The following is a 21,983-nucleotide window of genomic DNA, read 5'->3' as shown; positions in this document are numbered from 1 at the left end:
TCTGCAAAAGACACCACTTAGGACCTCAGTTACTGCTTCATCTGGTATTGGTTATTTCAGCCCTCTGTCCCACCACAGAGTCAGGAAGATGCCGATTATTCTTGAAAATTTTTCACCTATCATATTCTCAGAAACCCCGTAACAGTCCAAGCACAGATTGCACCACAGTAGACCATCTTCAATAAAACAAGTTTCAAAGCATTTTCTACACTACCTATGGCTTTATCCTATCACATACTGACTGAAAGCACTGCTAAACACATTGCTGATGGCTTCGCAAAGTTATTTTCTATGTCTTGGGTGGGGGTGGTGAGATCTAGACGATCTTTGAGGTCCCTTCCAACCCAAGCCATTCTATGACTCTGTGACTCTATTCTATAATTCCACCCGCCTTGTAGAGAAAAATTCCCATTCAGCAGAGAGGCAGAGCCCACTAGTAATTAGTAAAAAACATAAGGAGAAACTGGAATGAGCATTTGCAGAGAAAGACTAGAAAAGGAGAACTTGCAAGTGTGAAACAGGGACACTTTGGATTACGTTGGCGGAGGAGGCTCTGAACAGGAACAAGTTACATCTCAGTGTAGTAATAGAAGCAGTGAGGAGGCCAGACTAAAATAAGCCTGCAGTACAAAGTTGTCGTGGCACGTCGGAAAAATCAGGGGGACGAAGGACAAAGAATAACTTGGTGGTGATGGCAGATGCTCCATCAGACTTCCCACAGATCAGCCAGATAGAAAAAGACTGATTGCGCAATCTATCTGAAACCAACATATTTGCATAATTAACCTTAATTTCCTCGCAGGATTCATTTTCCACCCGTTATTTGAACTGTCACTCTCAGTTCCACAGTGGCTGAGACAAAGTGGTTTTGTGCACACTTCTTGATTTCAGAAGCTCTGATTCCTCCTTTTCTTTTGCCAGTATTTAACAGCTGAACCAGACAACCCAAAATCCGGGGTCATTTATTTAATACCAGAGAAGGTATTCAGAAATCCAAGCAGTGCAGTAATGAAGTGGTAGATCCGGCTGAGAGCTCTTCCAGGGATTTTTTTAGGTTTCACATTTTCCTGGTTCCTTCCCGTTTATCATCTCTGCTCGGTGACTCAAAATAAGACAGCAGAATGGAGAAGCAGAATGGAAAAAATGACTGCAAAAAATAGAGAATCAGCACAAAATCAGCACCTGGAGTTATCTGCAGTGCTCCACAGGGATTACTGCAGTTACCCCAACCGGGAGAAATAGAAGAGCAGCTTATCCTGTCCCTATGCCCAGAGACAATAATTCCCCCCACATGGCCCCATTGCTTTGCTCCTGGGGACAAACAGACCCAGCCAGAGGGGATCTGGGAGACAAGAGAGCAACCATGGCCAAATAACCAGGAGATCCTGTTGTTGCATCCTCTGGCATAGTTAGCAATATCCTTCCTTCCCTTCCTTTATCACACTACATTATTCCTCTTCATTATTATGTGCGCTACGGCTGCCAGCAGACTCCAGCTGGAATCAAGAGCCCTTGTACGAAGTCTTGAGCATATGCACAGTAAGAGCTGATTTCTATTTTAGCAGCTAATGATTGAATGGGAGATGGGGAAGGGGGAGGAGAAAATCATTTCAGACTGATCTAAATGCATCGGTTTTAGCTGTGAGCAAATATTTTATTTTCCCGTCCTCTTTCAGCCCTTTGGAAATGTGTAAGAAACACATCATTTAAATATTTACATTTTCCTCCCTTTCTTCAGTGGAAGATATGCACTGAATTCACATAAAGTTTCAGAGGAAGAATTTGAAAATTACTTCATTTAAAAAACAGATTTTTGGGTGATTATTTTCCTTTACACCCCTTATACGCCTTTGGAAACCACTTTGTAAAAAGCTGTAGTGCTTAAACAGTCTGCACACTTTGTTTACTGACTTTTCTTCTGATCCATGGGCACAGGTATGTCTTGCAGAACCTCTTAGAACAGAGATGGATCTCTTCAATAGAACAGCAAACTAAAGGCAAAGTAATTCTCTACAAGATGAGGTGAAGTCTGAGCCCAATTAACAAAATGACATGCTTGTCACTGGCCATATCAGTGATGAGGAAAAGGATGGATGAGTTGAACATACAAAGAGAGAGAAAATCTTGATTTTGTATTGATTTGCTCTTCTGGTGAGGAGAGAGCTCATCCCAGCATCGAGGTAGTAATGAGGGCAAAGTTGGGTTAGGTGTGACAGGTCTGCCACTGCACACTGAGTAATCGTCATGTTTGTTTCCTGGCCATCGATGGATGTTGCCAGCCTGGATAGCAACATATCTGCTGATCTGGTATCTGCCAAGGGTGGGCATGAGGTGGCTTGGAGGGAATAGGATCCAGCTAAGATTATTTCACACGAGACTGGGAAGGATGACTGTCAAAGTACCAAACAAGACTTTGGAAATATGGCTTCAAATGGGACCTCTTTTTCCCCAGAAATGGAAACAAAATCCTTCCTAGTGATAGAAATCCACTGAATTTCTCCCTTATCCTGCAAAAAGGAAGCTCTGAACTCTCATACATCAGTATGAGGTATTAGAAGGCTTTTTACCTTCTAATAAGGGAGGTTTTTTAAGAGTGGATAAATGTGTTTGTGTTCACTGTTAAGGAGAAAGCAGAGAAAGGAGAGACCATATATGGCACCACTAAAGGAACCACATAGTAACAAAGGAAAAAAAAAAAAATAAAACCATAGAATCATTAAGTTTGAAAAAGACCACTAAGGTCATCCAGTCCAGCCATCCACCCATCCCCACGAATCCATATTCCTCAGTGCCATATCTATCCTTTTGTTGAACACCTCCAGCAATGGTGACTTCACCACCTCCTTGGGCAGCCCGTTCCTTAGGGCGAATACATTTTCAGTGCACTGACAAAAAAGACTGGTCTTACTCAGGCTCTAGTGCACTTTTGCAGGAAAATGAAATTATTGTTCTGTTGAATTAAAGAATTTAAAGGCCCAGATGGCCCATGTCACCATCCAGACATTTGTTTTTTGTAATCCTAGTTTTAAAGCTTCAAATATTTATAATCTCTGACTTTTCAAGAGGTTGTATCCTGTTCTAGGACTGGCGTGTTGATGGATTGTTTCCACTGTAGCGAGAAGTTCCTTCATCCTGACAGCATTAAGGGTAATTATGAATGGAAGAAAATGACCTGAAAGAGGAGTAAAGACCGAAGAACAGTTTGTGACTGCCATATTTGAAACACTGCTAACTACCACAGGGAAACATCCAGATCTATAAAAAAGGGATGACATTCTTTGTATAATGCTGAACCAGTGTGCCCAGTAAGATGATTTGTTTCTACAGACAGAGCAGCAATGAGGCAGAGGTCATTCTGCAGGCAAAGGAGCCTGTCCAAATGTCCCTGCCCCACTACCTGGCCATGTCTCTCACCTGTCATTATATAGGTGTAGCTTCTGAGGTAGTCATCTGGGCTCTGTTATACTCACCTGGGAATAAGTAAGTCTTTCTGTTGTACAATTCATCTAAAACTATTCATCATGAGAAATGCTGATACAATTTTGGAGTTTGAATTGAAGCTACAATAGCCTCATCTGTCAGTAGCAAGGAGAAAAGAGAAAAGCTTATTCTACTATTTTCATCCTAATCTGTGACAGAGTGGCTCTATCTGCTCCCAAGTTCTTCTTCCTTTTTAGTATGAAATCTCCCAAGACCAAGTGGGATGTAACTATGTCCTTCCCATGAGCATCATTTCCACCACTGTCAGAGTCCTATGGTCACTGATCTCTCCATCCTGAACCCCACGCAGGTTTTTTCTCAGGTTGTTCCTGTGTTGGCAGAGGACCTTCTGTGGACCCTCTGTGAACGGGTCATGACATTGTTGTGATGCCAAAGAAAAATCTTACCTGCCTCAATAAGATGTGACAGCTGCTTGTTTATAGGGCTGCTGCCACTGGTACATGGCTTATCAAGGGGCATCCACTTGATTCTTCCAGTCACATTCTTGCACGTGATGGTGCCAGAGGTAGGAAGCTGCTCATTGTAGCCAGTCGGGCATGTGAAACGTAATACTTGCCCCACAGAATATACTTGTTGTACGCTCAGAGAGGCATGAAGGACAGTTTTGGGCATACCACAAAAACCTGGGAATTCACAAAGCAGCACATTGTTAGGCAGATAGGTTTGATTTACTGCTTTTGTTTTGCATAGAATCATAGAATCATTGAGGTTGGAAAAGACCTCTAAGCTCTCATCCAGGCCAGCCATCAACCCATGCCCACCATGCCCACTAACCCATGTCCCTCAGTGCCACATCTACCCTTTCCTTAACACTTCCTCCACCACCTCCCTGGGTAGCTTGTGCCAATGCCTCACCACTCTTTCTGAGGATAAATTTTTCTTAATGTCCAACCTGAATCTCCCCTGCTGCAACTTAAGGCCATTACCTCTCACCCTATCACTGTTACCTAGGAAGAAACAACGTGATTTGTATTCATATAAAATACAGGCAAGTAAGATATACCAAACTTTCCTACCTCTTGAACATATAAAGAAATCATTTACTTGCTTGTTTTCACTTGCTCAGACAAACAGGTATTATAGCATATTTATTCTCCCTGACTACCAAAATAATTAAAAATTGCTCATTATCACTCCTGTACGGCTTCCATGGAAATGAATGGGAGAAGTGTTACAGTACTGATTAGACTCTAACTTACTTGAATTGTTTACTTGCTTTGGAGGTGCTGGGCTCTGGGTTTCTCTTGGTGGCTCTTGTGTAGAATTTAACTTAGCTGTGTGATTCTTTGAGAACAAAATTTTCTCATCTGTGAGAAGAAGATATATTTACTGCATGATAGCAGGACAAAGAGCAGAGCTAAGCCTGAGCAGTCAAGCTTTTACAGACAGAACAGACTTGTTAGAAGTTTTAATTTGCAAAGACAAGCACAAAAGATCATTTGTTACCAAAGTGCCCTGTTACATCTTGCATACTCACTCTGGGAAAACACCACAAGTGCCAAAAAAGTTGGTAATCGCTTACCAATGCATACAAGTTCATCGTGGACCCAAGAAGCAGTCCCTGATACCTTCAAACACCGAATGGTCAAGGAGTTCCCACTTCTTCTCCTGTAGCCATTGTCACACTCATAACGCAGTTTGGTCTTCAGTGGATATGTGTCAGCAGCCACGTCAGCAAATTCAGTAGGTGAAAGAGGTGGGCATTTTTCTGCAATCAGAAAATCTATGATTTAGAACAGCCTGTGCACCTGCCTCCAAAGGCTTCCAGTATCTTTCTGAACAACAGTGCCAGACTGTGCTCAGTTAAGTATCTGGGCCTAATTCTGCTCCCAGTAAGAGGTTTGAAGTGATAGACGTTAGAAGAAGGGGTTTGGGAGATATTCACCTGAGCTGGCTATGGGAAATTAAATTCAGCTTGGTAAGAACATCACCTGGGTGAAACACAATTCAGGTTGTCAACCAGAGTGAGCTCTGCATTACTGCATTTATGTCTGGGATCCTATGGGGCTGTGGCATTGAAGTTAGATGGGCAAAGGCTCCCCTGTACCAATTTTCTTAGAAAGAGCTCTCCATGTACAGATCTCCTGGAGCTGCTGCTTGTGACAGGACAGCACTCCTGTAGAAAGACATCATGGGAGGTTTGAAAGTCACTCAGGTGCAGCCTGGTGCATGACCATGAGGTGATGGCACCATGTGTTGCGGACATCCAGGTCTGTCTGCAGCTCTGGTTGGTTGGTCTGGAAGTAAACCCAGAGTCAGCTGAGTCAGTGTGCAAATCCAGCTTCCTCCTCCTCCTCTTCCTCCTAACAGAGGATTGGTCCATTGTTGGAGGGCTAAGGGATGAAACCGGATGGCATGAAAGCAATGGGAGAAGTTTTGCTTCTTTGATTGATTGTCTCCAGGTCAAGAAGAGGCTTTGGTTTTCTAATTAAATTATTATTTTACATGATTTAAAATACACTTATTACTTATATTATTTTTAAAATATTGTTGTTATTAACTGTCTTTATTCACGTTGGAATTAGCCATTACCATTGATTTTACAAGAACAGATTTGTGCAAAGTGCAGAAAAATTCCATTGGGAATCTCCACGATGTAACATGAAACTTGCATTTGTCTACACTTAATAAAAAATTATTAAAAGTTTCAGTCATCTGCAAAAGCAGAGTAGACAGTTCTCTCTGGGCACACCAACAAGCAGCTTACTAGGAAATTAGTTTTCAAACCTATATATAACTTGTCCCCAAACAAGGATGTTAAGTGCTGTGTCATCAGCAAATTGCAACTAAATATACTTCTCAATCAGTTGGAATGAATTGAGATCATTTTCAGTGCACTTGAAAGTTGAGCTGCAGACCCAGAATATAATGAAGGCACTACTTAATGATTTTTTTAAGGTCTAAAGGCTGAGAAATCTGAAAACAAAACATACTGGGTACATCGGGGCAGGCACTCGGTATATTTGGGTTCATGATCGTTGGCCCCTTAAGCTTATGCACAATAGTAACAGCTATTATGAATAAAATGTTTAATCACTGTCTTCACATTTTCTACAGCCACAATTAATTCAGCCTGGGAACTAGCGAGAAAGACTCTGAAAGGGCCTTGAATTCCTGATAGCTGTTCATTTGGCATCTGCCCTTGACTTCCTAAAATGACTTCTCCTTGAAACAAAGCCATGCCTATAGCAAACCAGCCAGCAATCCCCAAGCCCAGTCCTGTAAAGCTCTGTTGGAGCCACTCATCATTTTCTCACTTTGATATTTTCTGCCCTTTTTGCTTTTCATTATCCTGCACTTGGTAAAAGTCACTAATTTCAAAGAAGGCCACAATGAAGAGCATTGTGAATGGCTTAACAGCCAAGCCACACAAGGACTGTTTTCATGGCCCCGTGTCTTTGTGTTATCAAAGAACTCACCTCACAACCAAATCAGACTGTGGCTTCAAGTGAAGCACACGGCACTCGAAATAGTTAACCACATGGTTTACCACAGACTGTCAGGGTGATTAAAATTAAAGAGTTATCAGATGAGCAGCAAGTTGAGAGCACGTACTCTCACTTTCCCTATAAGCTAAAAGCATGTTTCCCTCAAGACTTCAAACGCCTCTTTGAAGCAGGCTGCAGATCTGAATCTCAACACAAGTTACCCAAACCTACAACTCTTTAGTCTCTTCATAAGAAAAGCCACAGCATCTAGCCTATTCATCATGAAGGGCAACTGTTTCAGTCAATGATCAAATGAGTTTAGGTTTCTTCTGAAGTTGCAGGCATCAGATGAGGGTTGCATATAAATGGTGCACAGGGGTGGCAGCGAGCAATACCTGGTTTCCAGTTGAGCTGTGCCCTTGGATCAAAAGGTACAAGATTCAGCTGGATCTCATGCAACATTCCTATTATCTAGACTTTTAATTTCATCCACATCACTCACATTCTCACCTTTTCTCATCTAAACCACTGATGTATCTTCTTTGGCTTTTACAGCCGCATTCCTTCTGATCCAGAAAGAATTTAGAAAGATGACTCTCCTAGGCCTTACCTTGGCCACTCTGGGCTTCTCTTTGCTTCTCTCTATTGGCTTCCACTTCTTTACTGTCACATCACGTGTTTTGAACCATGGAATCATAGGACCATCAAGGTTGGAAAAGGCCTCCAAGATCATCCAGTCCAACCATTTGCCCACTACCAATATAAACCCACTAAACCGTGTCCCTTAGTACCACAGCTAAACATTTCTTCTGCTCTCATTTTTGAGAATCTTCTCCTTTCCAACAATCATATCCTTTCAAAACCATTGGTCTTGTCATGTTTGACCTCCTCTCCCTTTTTTTTGATACAGAATTGATCAGCTTTAGGGTTTACTATTATACCAGTCCTCATGCATGAATATGGATGTGCCAAGACATCAACTGCCATTACTCCTCTTCATTGTCTCTAGGCGTCCTATCTGTGTTCAAGGGTGCTTTTCTTTAAGTGGGCTTTTACCTGCCTTTCAAGAATAAGTAGGTTCCCGACATGCTGATCTATAGTATTTCTGTACTTCTAATGTCTTATATTTTAATGCTAAATTTTCAGTGTCTGACAGTTAGTGGCACCATGCCTGACCCAAAAAAGCCCAACTTATCATCTCGTACTCCAGAAATTGTAGCACTAGATAGTAATTCATGTGAATATAAATTACATAGTGATAGTAATTCATGATCATGACAATACACCCAGTGAAGTCCATCTAAGATTGGAAACTATAATTTGGCCACCAAACCCAAAAGAACTTCCAGTGCTTTGACATTTAGAAGCTTCATAGGCTCAAACTAATTCATATCTTTAGACTCTCTTCAAGGTACAGTAAGTGTCCTCCAAAGCTGCAGGGGCTGTATGTGGTTGCATATAGGCATGCAAGAATGTTTCATGGCACTAGACATCACAGGATAGGGTAGAAAAACTGTGCCAAGAAGGAGTCAGGAAGAGATTTGGATTGTATTGCCTACCATCTCTACCATCACCCCAGTCACTCTTCCAAGAGTGCCCAAGGAAATTGGATGGTTTGACCCCAAAAGACTCAAAATCCCTGCAGTGTGGGTGATAGAAGAGTCAACAGATGGGAAAAAAGCAAGGCAACTAAGAAATAGGAGTGCAGGTCTACTCTGTGACTAGATTTCTGACTTTTTTACATTTTTAAAGGACGGTCAATTTTAATTTTCTGCTATTTTTCACCTAGAAGGCAATTAATGTTAGTTTGTTTTTGTTCTCGTGATAAGAATATGTAGATCTGATAAAAGACCAGCACACTCAGGAGACAGCTACCTCATAACCTCTGGTGGCCCAGTTTTCCACAGCCCAGCTTCTCTTCCTCTGACTTCTGCCTAATTTTACATCAGCTCTGGGGCTACATTCGTGCCAATAATCAGTTTTAAAACCACTAAGATTCCATGACACTGTAACAGTGGTCTTTGTTTCAGTGTCCTCACATCACCTTCAAATCTCCTATTGGGATTTTGCCTCCTCGCTTTCCTTCAGCACACCGCTCATATCTCCATCCTTAAAGTTGCTGTTTACCCTCATTGCCTTCTACTTCAAACCTGATAATCACTTTCCTCTCTTTCCTTCCCTTGCAAGCTTCATCACCTCTCACCATTTTCATCTCCTCCCCACCAAAACTGCCATATGACTTTAACATTCAGAGCTACTAACTATCTAACTATTCTAGTCCTCATTTCTCCACTTATCAACAGAATAAGGGTAGATGTGCCACTGGGAGACATGGTTTAGTGGACGTGGTGGTGATGGGTTGATGTTTGGACTAGATGATCTTAGTGGTCTCTGCCAACATTAATGACTCTACGATTCTATGATTTTTGGTGCCTACAGCATTCTTGGAAATTTTGGAACAGTTTTTCAATATGATCATGTAGTGCATGGAGACTTATAATTCAGACGATCAATACCTGCCAAATGTAAAATGAAAAGCAGAGTATCTTTTGGTGTGCTCCCTAAAATTAAGGTTAAGCCTTCCAAGTTCTGCTTGTCATCTCTGCCATAAGATAGGTGGGTTCTTGCTATTCCAACTTAGGGAAAGATTCCCCAGTGCCATTTCAGATGTCTCAAGGCATCTGAGGCACCCATAAAAGCTCACAGACATGTTACAGGTGCTATCAGAGGCCAGTGCTAGGCAGAATTCCTTGATGTGCTTGTGTTTTGGCCTACAAACCATGCCAAATCTTTTGTAAGTTTATCATCCTGTGCTAAATGAAACTTAACTGCCTTCTGTAACTGATGCATACCTAACAATTAAATCACTGTAATTCAGTAATTAAGCAAGGAATACAGGCATTAGGGTGAGACTGGGTCCTTAACCAGAAATTAGGCAAGATAAACCTTACTCTATGCTGCAAGATTGAAGAGCTTTTCAATAACACATAAAATAGCCACAGAGATCCCATGGCACTAGTGATGGAGATCTTTATTTCAGTGCTCTGACCAGTTGAGAAATTCCATAAATTACTTGCTGTGGATCTATTTTTCACAGCTTCATCTCTTTGACTTTATCTCTACTTTCTATCCCTACAAGTTAGGCTTTTGGCTCTCCTCGACATTTAATGCCATCATCATAGAATCATAGAATCATTTGAGTTGGAAGAGACCTTTAAAGGTCATCTAGCCCTACTCCTCTGCAATGAACAGGGACATCTACAGCTAGATCTTTTTTTTCTTATATGCAGTCTAAATCTCCCCTATGTAGGTTCAGAGGAAAGAAAACCATTAGCTAAACCTCATCAGTTCCTTTAGTGCTTGTATTTCTTCCCTGAGATTTCCCAGTCACATATATTATTGACCCAATAGAAATCTTTGCTCGCAGTAGTTGTTTAGTACCAGTTTTTATGAAGCTCACCTGTGTTTTTCTCTTCCATATCTGAGTTGGCCAAGTGGTGTTAGACAAGGCATCAGAACAGCACCTTTCGTCCCAAATAAGTGAATGGGGAAATTCTTAGCAGGTATTTTTAGTGATTAGTCAAACACAGGCAGTGAGTCATGCCATGGCAACCTAAACTCAGAACTTCCTCTGCCACGTGACGTGTCACCAGCGCTGACATTACTCTGATGTAAAGTTAAAACAGCAAGCTGCAGACATAGGACATTTTTCCCCTAAATACAAAGGCAATAGGAAGGGATCAGTAGGAAACTGGCTGTTTGAAGATCTGGCTAGGAGCAGGGGACGAAGCCAAGCAGTTCAAACACTTGCCAGTTCAGAGATGAAGAGAGCCTTTCCCTAGAGATGCCAAGGAATCCAACTATGTCAAAATGAAGAGATTTCCCCAGCTGTTCCTGAAAAGCTAATTCAGCCCAAGGGGTTCTTGCTGTCTGAAACTCCGTGCTCTCTAAATAGAGCATACCTCATGAAGACGAAACTGATATGGGTGAACAGAAGGAATTGATACCAGCAACTGGACTGAAATGGTAATGAACTTTTTCTAACTTGAAAACTTTTTCCCAAAGGGCCCAGTAGCAAGGTAGCTGTAGCTCTGCTTGCTTCTTTCCCATCTGATTAATGTCATGTGAGTCTATATGGATTTGTAAGCTGGCAGTAGATGGAAGCTGTGGTGCTGAGCTGCAGACCTGATGTTTACGATAATTTGCCTGCAAGATTTTGGTTGTCTTTACTGTAGATTAAACACAGATTATTGAATTCATCTTGGTTTGTAACGAGTCTGCAATTCAAATGACAGAAATGCATTGCAGATGAAAACAGCAATAGGAAAGACACCAACCCTGCAGGGCAGGGGATGGTTTTCTGTGTTCCTATTTTATTCTAAGGAATAGAGAATTGAATGTCTGCTGAGTGTGTTATTCTAGAACATGTTTCTATTGAAAAGACAGCATAAAGTAAGTTGGAGTATGAGCTGGGGACTTCCCTATTAACACTTTGTTAAAAAGGATGAAAGCGTTCTTAATCTGAATATTTCCATAAACAAGGCTGGAATCTGTTACAGTGGAAAAAACCTTTCTCGTGCGGAGGGATAAGATATGAAGCATAGTTTAACCTCAGGAAGCTGCTTTCTTATCTCCCTCTGTAAGGAGTGGAGCTGAGAAGGCACCTCTGGAGGACAGTAGGCATGTAAATTACATTCTTCAATGCAATGCCTACAGGTGCTTCTCTATCAGCTGCAGAGGTGGGTGAGCACTGTTAGTGTTTGCATTGGGAATTAACATGGTGTAGACAGTACACTGATTTCATTTCAATCTGAAATCTCCACTGCTGTGAGTTCCTGACAGAATAGCCTGAAGAGGCTATTTGTTGTGTCTTCTGGTGACCAAGGTGTTCCTTCACTGATAATTTTGGGGGTAAGTGGTAGACGGAAACTTGGACGTGAGCTGGCAACGTGCCCTCTCAGAACAGAAAGCCCACTGTGTCCCAGACTGAAACAAAAGAAGCATGGCCAGCAGGGCAAGGGACCTGATCCTGCCCCTCTGCTCTGCGCTACGAGACCTCCCCTGCAGCACTGTGTTCAGATGGGGAGTCCTTGGCTCAGGAGAGTCATGGACCTGTTGGAGTGCGTCCAGGACAGGGCCTCAGAAATGATCCAAGGAGGATCTGTTGTGTTAGGACAAGGGGAAATGGTTTCAAACTAAGAGGAGAGATTAAAAGTAGGAAGGAATTTTTACAAGATAAGGAAGAAGGTTTTACGATAAGGGTGGTGAGGTACTGGAGCAGGAAACCCAGAGAGGTGGTGGTTGCCCCATCCCTGGAGACATCCAAGGCCAGTCTGAATAGGGCTCCGAGCAAACTGATCGAGCTGTGGATGTCCATGTTCAGTGCAGAGGAGCTGGACTAAATGACCTTTAAGGGTCCCTTCCAAATCAAATGATTCTATCATTCTGTAATGATTCTATGATTCAGTGATCTGTCTTCCTTCTTCCATAAACATATTTATCTCCATTAAAATAGATTCATGCCTTTTTTTAAAGCATAAACTAATGAGCGTCACCCAGCAAACAAATAGCAGACATTTCAAATCCCCCCGTAGTCACTAGAAAGGGACTTGCAGAAGGTGACTCATTACACCCTTATATGCAATCTGGTAGATGATCTGTGCCCTAAAAGTATCTCTTTATCTCCTCTGGCTAGGGAGGGGGTCTACTCATCCATCTTGATGGAGACATCAATGGTGCAAATGGCTAAAGTTAAGGAAGCTGAAATCTCACACCTGGTAGGAACTGGGCAGGGGACTTGCACTGCAAATGTGGATTCGAAAGAGGGAAAGTTAGGAAAGAGGGGGAATGTTTCATAAGGGAGGTAACGGTAGGTAAACCAGCTCAAATGCAGCCTTCTTGGTTCTGTGGTAAAGTCACAGAGCTCCATTTCTTTAAAGGAAAATCCTGAATGCAAAATGACAGGAGAACATAGCGTCTGATTTTGTAGGTATTCTATGTGAAAGCATCATTTTGGTATGTGGCCATTTGTTTTTAAATAGATTTATATAATTTTTTTTTAATTAATCTGTGGCTTATGTTACACTTGGCTCTTGAGTATTTTCCTCTAAATGGAATTACACATCACTGAGAAGGAAATTTGGCTTTTTAAGCAATGGTGGACATTCAGACTCCTTTGGCTGGAACTTTCTCAGCCTTTCCTTTTGTTGGATTGGAAGGGCTATGGAAAATATCCTCTCTGATAATAACTGAACTGGATGATCAGCAAGTGTCCCAGTCTTGGACAACACTGATAAAAGGCCTGGTGGGAATCTTAACTTTAGTAATTTAGAACTCATTTGATTTGACTTATGATCTTAGTGTAGAACTGGTCGTTGAGATCTTTGTTGGAATTCTCGTGAGTAGAATGGAAATTATCTGTCAGCGTTGATTGCTTTTTCTGACCTTGTGATGAATGGAACATTTTGACAACTAAAGAAAAATATATATCCTTTTTCTGAATGTTTGCACTTTAAAAAGAGAGAACATCAAGAAAAAGCGGCAGATGATAAAGTGCTGGGATGAGGAACAGGGATTTGAGCAAAGAAAGTCATAAGAGGACTTTGGAAATGTGATTTTAGAGAAGCACTGAAGGAGGGTGGAAAGAAGAGTAAGTAATCCAGGTTGGGAAACTGTTCCAAGATTTGAGATAAGTTCTGGAGATGGAGAACACAGGTAGTTAACATCCAAAAGCTTGGATTTGAAGATGCAGCTGATGTAACAGGAGAGACAAAGGTACTCAGCTGGACATCAGGAAATAAAACAGTGGGGCCAAAATCATGATACTACAGGGAGCAAGTGATGCTACATAGTGAGCAGAGTCAAAGGTCGTTTTTTTCCAGTAGTAGCTACAGTGGATTTTTTTACCATAATAAAAGGTAATCATAGAATCATACAGAATCACGGCATCATTTAGGTTCTAAAAGACCCTTAATATCAAACTGGAAGTGAAGGACATATGGGGACATATGTAGGGAGGAGATCTCTCTATCTCAGAAGCAGATACTGCAGGCTTTCTTTCCACAATATTCTTTTTTCTTAGCAGGATCACAATTTTAACAATTAAAAATTAGTTTTAGATTGTAACTCTATGATGGGCACTTTGCTGCTGAGGATCACTGTAACTGGAAGTTCTATAAGCATATTTGCTCTCTATTTGACCTTAAAAGAAGCACTTGTGTGTGGTTGACAACTTTAATTTATTCTGCACTGCATTTCAAATCCATGGAAGCAAGTGCTAATATGCAAGTATAATGGGAAAGAAATTCCTCTCATTTAAATGACTGAGATCTGGTACCCATCTTGTGTGAATGAAATTCAGCTGAATGAAATTCTTCCTTTTGTGAGTTTTAATCCCTTCCAGGTTTGACTTGCAAATATATTCAGTGTATTCCTGTAAAATGAATACCAAGATGGAAAGGTCATAGGAGCACAGTCTAGCTTTTATCTTGTATTTGACCCTCACCTAGCATGTGTCTTGTCCATGCCTACAGCTCCTAGGCACTGCTGCTGTGCAGGGTAAGTGAGGTAAAGGAGATGTTCTTCAGGAGAAAACCTGAATTTCTCTTTTCCTCTTCAGCACTAAGGTGTAGTTTAAATTAACGACCCTTGGTTTCCCCATATAATGTCAGAGAACTTTGCCCTCTGCAAAACACTTTGAGACCCATCAGTGAAACTGTTCTTTGAAATAATAGATTTTATTTTCTTTTTCCCCCAGTGATATTTATTCCCAATGGTTCTTTTTTTTTTTTTTAACTGAAACTCTTGCAAACAACAACTATGGCAAGATCTGTTTACTGAACTGAACCTGAAATATTGGGAAAAGCTGAAAAGAATAAGGCAAAACGACATGACCAGGATTGTGTGTGTTTGGATGAGGAAGACATGGCTCTTTTTTGACCACGTTGGTCTAGCTTCTTTCCTTTTTCTTTGCTTATGCCTGTTCCCAGGTCTGCTTGTTCAACACCATAAGGAATAAACACTCTCCTTGTCGAACCCCATAAAGAATAAATACGGCAGGTCTTGCAACTGCAGTACTTCAGGCATTTATACAATAAAAAGTCCTAAGCTGGTACAAAGGGCAGTGTTTCTACCCAATTGTGTTACTTGCAGGGACGAATTTATATAGATATAAATTATTATGTATGAGCACTGGGAGAGACATTCAAAATAAATACAGGGAGCTGAGGGAAGCTTAGAGGTACAGCGAAGAATGCAATGCTATGCGTTTATTTATTCATCAAAGAACTGGAACATGTGAAATTGCATAAAATGCAACTACTTAACACCTCACCATTTTTTTTTCCAAAACCCAGAAAGATTTCTGATAAACGAGACTTGTCAGCAAGAACTCTCACAATGTCTCCTGGGCACAGTAATACAGAAAGCAAGATGCAGGGACCTGACTCATCCCAGAAGCGATCCCATCCATTTACATTTCTATGGCTGAAAGTCTCACTGCGATGCTCTCACATGCAGCACTTGAACAGCTGCCGTGGGCAGTGGTACTTCGTTTGGCAAACAAAATACCCCGCATAGGAAAAGGTTCAGCCTTTACAGTCAAAATTATGTAAACAGAATGAAATCAACTGAGAGTGAAATATTTGTTGAAGTACTTCTGCATTAATGGGTAGAGCTGTTTGGATATAAGCATCTTTCCTTGAGATGCCCTGACCTTAGTGAAAGACACAGCTCTGCTGGAGATGATCCATTAGCTGTTAAAATATCAGTTTATCCAAAACCCTTTAGGCTGTGTCTGCTCACACCTCTGAACCTAGGTGTCACCATCAGATACAGAAGGAAATACCACATTTATCCTGAGAATATAAATTTAATCCCCCCTGAATAAAGCAGCTTAAAAGCAAACACAGTGATACATCACCAGACCACTCCTTAGTGCACACAATTGTCACAGTAAATAAGCCAAATATAAGCAGTTTTGTAATGCATACACATATAAAACAGTGCTGAATGAATTAGCTGCCTCCATTTATATTTTAAAGGTTCTGCTGCTAGGGAGGTGTGGCTGAAAGGACATTTGGTACCTTTAGTACCTATAGCAAACTTGGATGGCACATTTTAGCTAATAGCAGGGCTATCAATTTTATCTATAGAAGCAACGACATTTCAGTGTCTGTTTTTATATTTCCTAATGCACAAAATGGAAAAACAAATTCAGAAGCTGCCTGAGAAGCCCAAAGTTGCTTTGATCTGCCCACTGTTCCAGAGGTGGGTTGGAGGATACATACATTACTCAGACAAAAGTATCCCATGCTGCTCTAAATTGTCTCTGACTGATGCTTTGTGGGCACAAAACCCATTCCTCTCATTTTCTTAGAATAAAAATTCCTTAGTGCTTAACATCTTTCCTTACCTGAAAAGAGTCAGGATGTTGCGAACATCCTCCAGCAGCCACCATGAAAATGCAAATCATATTTTCCCTCCCCAGAAAGCAGAAATAGTCATTTACCTGCCCTTGTCCCCATGATGGATCCAAGCAAGAGCCACATCAAAAGGTGCTTGAGCTCCATGGGACTTGTTTACATCTTTCCTCCGTAACGCCGAGGATGGTGAAGTTTCTGAGAAGCGAAGGGTTTGTGTTGGCTGACCCTACAAGCTGTCTACTGCGTGGTTAGCCCTAGAACTACCAAGGACTAGCAAGGACTCTGTGGTCAGCAAATGGTCGTTTCACTGACTGGCTCTGCAGAGAGATTAAAGGCTGCTCCCTCTTCAAGTATTAGTAGCTTTTATCCAGGAAATCAAACTTAATGCACAGCGCCGCAGTGCGTGCTGTCGTGGGGAGGAAGTGGTTTGACACATCAGAGCTGCTAACTCCAGAGCTGTTCCTGCAGCTGAGGGCAGTAGAAGGGGCAAAATATTAGCAGGTTTCTGCAGCCTCACAGCTCCAAACATGCAGCTGAACAAGCATTTGAGAAGGATCATCACCATAGTATAGCTGTCTGGTGTATGAGCGTGGGTATTAGACACAAACTGTGTGCTCTGCCTATAGAGTAAAAAGTCCCAATGGATATTGCTTTGGCTTTTTGGAAGTCTATCTGCTCATAGTGAAGCCCCACTTCATTTGTGTTTTGATGCATGCAGCTTCTCTGAGGCAGCTGAACTCCTGAAGGAAGGACATTTGACCCCAATCTATGATCCCCTACCTATAGGAATGAGCTTGGCAGTTTTGGGAATGGCTTCTGTTGTCCATAAATTGTTTAGGTTTCATATAAAAATTGATTTAAATTGCTTTTTTTTTGCTTTTTTTTTTTTTTTTTTTTTTGCTTTTTTCCCCCCCCACTGGTTTGGATACAACCACAAGATGCACTACTTACATCTGTTCACCAGGGACTCCATGCTTACAGGTTTTCACTGGCTTTGTTTTAGTAGTGAGGGTGCTTTCATCAAATTATTTCCCATATGTAAGAGGATAATAGGAAGCACTCATACCAAAGTCCAGTGAAAGACCTGGAGAGATTTGGTCTTTGAACATCTGACACTCATAGGTCCTAATTTATCACCTTTTTCCAAGGTGCTCAAAGATATGCAACCTCATATGGGTCAACTGGGTTAGGAAAACGTATTTAGTGAATAGCACTGAGAGAAATCCCAGAGTTTTTCTCAAAACTTGTCTTTCCTCTACTAGACACTGATGATCTGCTCTTTGGGGGTAGAGGAGTTCACTTCCAATGATTTCTTCTGTTTCTTTCCTGGTTGAACTATCGACTTTCATAGCTATTTCATAGAATCATTATGGCTGGAAGAAACCACCAAGGTCACCTATTCCAACACTGACCCACCATATCACTAAACCATGTCCTCCAGTGCCACATCTCCCCTTTTCTCAAACGTCTCCAAGGACAATGACTTCCCCACCTCTCTGGCAGCCTGTGCCAGCACCTCACCACTCTTTCAGAGAACAAATTTTTCCTAAAATCCAACCTGAATTTGGAAGGTGGGAACCATTCCTGCAGCCCCCTCGTGCCAATTTGCATCCCCCAGCTATTCTAAATTCCAGCAGTCAGTACATGAGTGCAGACCCTGAGAAAAGGGCAGCAGATGCAGATTCTTCACTAGCTACATTTTTTTTCTCTTGCTAGCCAAAGTCTTTTTTTGGAAGGTAAGTTGTGAGCACTTCCATGCAACCATTTACTTTCAAACAGCAAATCTCAGCATAGGTGGATAGTAACCACTAAGATTTTATTAGAAATGGTGAGTTTTCCTCCAAGCAAGAGCACGCTATGTACTGTCAGACGGAAGGAACGGTGACCCCAGGTGGTTAATTACTACAAGCACAGTTTGCATGAGAAAGACCCGTAATTCAGCATTTAGGCTTTTTAAAGGTCAGAAAAACGGTTGCTGCTTGTGAGAGCAATTAGTTAGGTCAGCTTGGTGAAATAGGTCAGCGTGCTGAGCGATTCCTGGAAAAAAACAGCACTGCTTCTGCCAGCAAAAGTTATTCAGGTGCCCTAAAGCAGAGCTGGGTGCAGAAAGGTGGGGGGAAGGGAAGGGCAGCAAGAGCAGGGGAAAGATGTGTACATAGGAAAAAACACAAGATTCTTTTTTTACAAGAAAAATAATTACAATTGGTGTTATAATTTAGATGATTTGTAACAGAAATATGTGACAAGAAAAGAAGGGTTAGTGATGAAAAAACTCAGAAGTGGTGGAAACCTGTTCATTGCAAGGGAGTTGGGCCAGATGATTTTAAGGGTCTTTTCCAACTCAAACGATTCTCTGTTTCTACGAAACCTGGATAATGATGGAGAGAACTAGGAGTTTCTTGAGCTCTGAGGAAGGTGGGGTTGGTAAAAGAAGATGCTGGTAGTTGTGTGTTCTCAAAATGGTCTCCAGGGTTTGGCTGCTCAGAAAGCGCTCTCTTTCAGCAGAGGGCTGACAGGAAAAGAGACCACCAGATGGTCTCAGTCTCAGAGACAAATGAGGATGGCAAAGCAAGATGCTGCAAACTATTTTTGATTTTAAACAATGCCGCAAAACCAAGAGAGATGAGAGGCAATGGCCTTCAGTTGCGCCAGGGGAGGTTCAGGTTGGATGTGAGGAAAAAATTATTATCAGAAAGAGCAGGAAAGCATTGGCAAGGCTGCCCAGGGGAGCAGTGGGGTCACCGTCCCTGGAGGTGTTCAAGAAGTGTGTGGATGTGGCACTGAGGAACATTGGGTGGTGGCCATATTGGGGATGGGCTGAGAGTTGGATTGGATGAGCTTACTGCTCTTTTCCAACCTCAATGGTTCTGTAATTCCAAGATGCAGAAAAGGAGTTGTCAGAGAGCAGAATGCAGACTCAGTTCCAGCCTTTCTTAGGTCTATGCTTAACAAGGGCCAATTAAAATCCCTCAAAAATGCTCTTAAAAATCTTACTGTTTGAAGTTCTTCTGATCAGTGGAGGCTCTAAGTTCACCTACCCTGCACCTTATGCAGCTTATCTGTTGGAAAACAGCAGAATCATTCAGAAACCAGACAAAAAGCAGAAATTTACAGAGCCCTGTATCAAGATCTTCCCAGAGACACATTTCCTTTACTTCAGCATCTGAAATAAAACAGATTAGTATGAAGTTTTCAGCTGGGCACTGTTTTTTAATAAAACCTATGGTGTTGTAAGCAAAGACAAGTCCGCTTAAAGAACTGCTATGATGTTTTTGCAACATGGTCTGTTTTAAAACAGTGGTAAATATCCATAGAACTCACTAGAATAAGCAAGCTCTGTGCTTTATTTCTTTAATTCAACAGTTCCTCTGTGACTCATTCTTACCTAAACCTTCTGCTGAAGGGAGTAACATTTCATATGGTCCTTGTCAGGACATGGGGTGCATGAATAGCTAACTAAATGCTGTTAACCTGTATGTTTCTTATATTTCCTTGAATGTATTGGGAGGGTGGTTAATAACCAAAAGCTGTTTCTGTTTGTTTTGTTTTTTACTTTGGAAGAAATATATGGGAACCTCACCCTAGGCATGGGGAAGCAGTGCTACCCTATAAAAGCTGCAATTCAGATAGTCTTTGCACTTAAATCACTTTTGGCTTCTTTTACAGATTACTTACTGATTAGTATTTTCATTAAAAGTCATTACAATGACATGATAAAACAGGCTTTTGCCCCACAGATCAGCTCTAGTTTCTTTCTTTCAGACACGCTTATTTTCTGGCCCAAATCTTTTCTGCAGTGGAAAAGATACACACAAACACAATATTTTTTGCTCTACCACCACCTCGAGGTATGAAAGTTTTCTCTAAATCTGGAGGATGCTCAGTGTAGAAAGAAGCTTTAGGAACGGAAGAATCTAAAAAAAAGCATCTGCTGTCAGCTTTCAGAATTTCAGAATTAAGCCAAATGTGGGAATGTATTCACAGAGATGACAAAAATTACATGTTGGCATAAAGGACTTTCCTATCCTCCACAACAACATCCAGCTCTGCTGCAAAGCAGCATCACCGAATCATTAAGGTTGGAAAGGACCACTAAGATCGTCTAGTCAACCATCAACCCATCAATGTGAAAACATGGGGAAATCCTGGTTATGCCACATGTTAGAAATGATCATCAGAAATGTTTCCCCAAGACCTACTTATGGTGACCAATTTTTTTTATCTACTTTTTATCTCCAATAAAAATGGGGAAGAGCTGACACGTGGCACACAATTTTTGTACCTTAAGTGAATCATATTTGACAAGGTCACAGTTACAGTCAAGAGAGAACTGCATGGTCCAGATAGTTGTTGAAAGTTCTTTCTTGAGTCAGCGGAGAAAGTCAACAAGTGCAATTACAGGGTGATTCACCTCTTCTGGACATTGACATCTATATGATGAATCACCCATCCAAACCTCTCTCCATCCCCCCATCTGCAGACTATTCAACCAGCATAACCAATTTAAACCAACCATGAGCCTCTTACGTGGCTACGGCTGGGTGATGTGGATCCATCCCAAAAATCCACACTGAACTTCAAAAGGGAGCTTATATTGATTATTTATTGACTATGAACAGTCTCACCTGTCAACCGTCCTGGGCGTTGTTCGTCATGCTCTCATTAACCATTTCTTTCACTGATGCCAGTCTCCGTGATGAAGACCATAAAACTGAAGGGAACCACTGGGGTCTGGTACTCAGAGCTGGATAAAATCCATCAACTAACTCACTCCTTTACAAACCCATTATGCTTCATTTCAAAAGTTGGAGTGTACGTGAGTACTGAAAGGAACCTGATGTGCTCCTACCTCTGTCAGTTGGTATCAGGAGGGTTTCATCCTCCAGAGCAAATCCAAGAATCGACATCTCTCCTTTCTCAGTGTTTTGAATACTTCTCACCATAGCTGTCTCCATGAATATTTATTATACTATGGCTGACGGCCAACAAGTTGAGAATATGGGCCTTTTGTTCACATCCACAGAGATATAGGAAATTCTGCTTTTCTGAAACACAGAATTTGCATCAAAATTCTTGCTGTTGGACAAACAGCTTTAAGCTCCCTATGTAAAACCAGACCAGGACCAAGAGACCAGGATCACATAGTGTCCCTGAAGATCCTTCATGTGAAATAATAATAATGACAATAGTAATGATAGTAATAACAATAGTATTTTTTAAAAAGCTACCCTCTTCCCTCCCAGGTCAGTGTGTGCAAGGTCCTAAACTGAAAAGGTTCATGCAGTGTCATACATAAAACATAAGCACAACCTAGCTGGATCAGGCCATTTTCCACTAACATCCATGGATGTTACATGAGTTACAGGCTGCATCTCTGTTCATGGATTTTGGATCTATTTATGGACAACTATCAACTCCGTAATCCCCATTTGAGTCTGTCAGTACCACTGTCCTCCACTAAACCTTGTCTGGCAGCAACCTGAAGGAATATTCTATACCAAAAAACAGCTTCCATTTTTTTTGTTTTAGATGGATCTACCGTGTCTTTTCCCTTCTGTTACTGTAGGATTTGGTGGCTCGTTTACTCTCACCTCCATAATGCAGTTAACCTAACTCATCAGCCCCATGTTCT

The 21,983-nt window shown here is 41.5% G+C and overlaps 1 protein-coding gene across 1 annotated transcript; it reads right to left on the bottom strand.

Annotated features, from left to right (window-relative positions):
• Positions 1–953: 953 nt before the first annotated feature.
• On the bottom strand, positions 954–16,729 carry IL15RA (interleukin 15 receptor subunit alpha). The gene is made up of 5 exons (XM_052680955.1): positions 16,438–16,729; positions 5,024–5,209; positions 4,701–4,808; positions 3,888–4,124; positions 954–1,147 (listed from the first exon to the last, which is right to left on the bottom strand). Exons 1-5 carry the CDS (start codon positions 16,496–16,498, stop codon positions 1,104–1,106), a joined length of 636 nt encoding a protein of 211 aa, XP_052536915.1. The 5' UTR covers positions 16,499–16,729; the 3' UTR covers positions 954–1,103.
• Positions 16,730–21,983: the final 5,254 nt, after the last annotated feature.

The sequence above is a fragment of the Tympanuchus pallidicinctus genome, unplaced genomic scaffold (assembly GCF_026119805.1).
Source record: "Tympanuchus pallidicinctus isolate F22 unplaced genomic scaffold, pur_lepc_1.0 scaffold19, whole genome shotgun sequence".
NCBI classification, from domain to species: domain Eukaryota; kingdom Metazoa; phylum Chordata; class Aves; order Galliformes; family Phasianidae; genus Tympanuchus; species Tympanuchus pallidicinctus.
This window is presented reverse-complemented; position numbering and strand designations above follow the sequence as displayed.

Bases quoted from the DNA above. Each gene is read 5' to 3' on its own strand.
- IL15RA (XM_052680955.1), bottom strand. From the start codon at position 16,498: ATGGAGCTCAAGCACCTTTTGATGTGGCTCTTGCTTGGATCCATCATG. The intron at 4,125-4,700 runs GTAAGTTAGAGT...GTGAATTCCCAG, and splicing joins AAAGCAAGTAAACAATTCAA to GTTTTTGTGGTATGCCCAAA. The intron at 1,148-3,887 runs GTAAGATTTTTC...TATTTTTTGCAG, and splicing joins GTCACATCTTATTGAGGCAG to TCATTTTTTCCATTCTGCTT.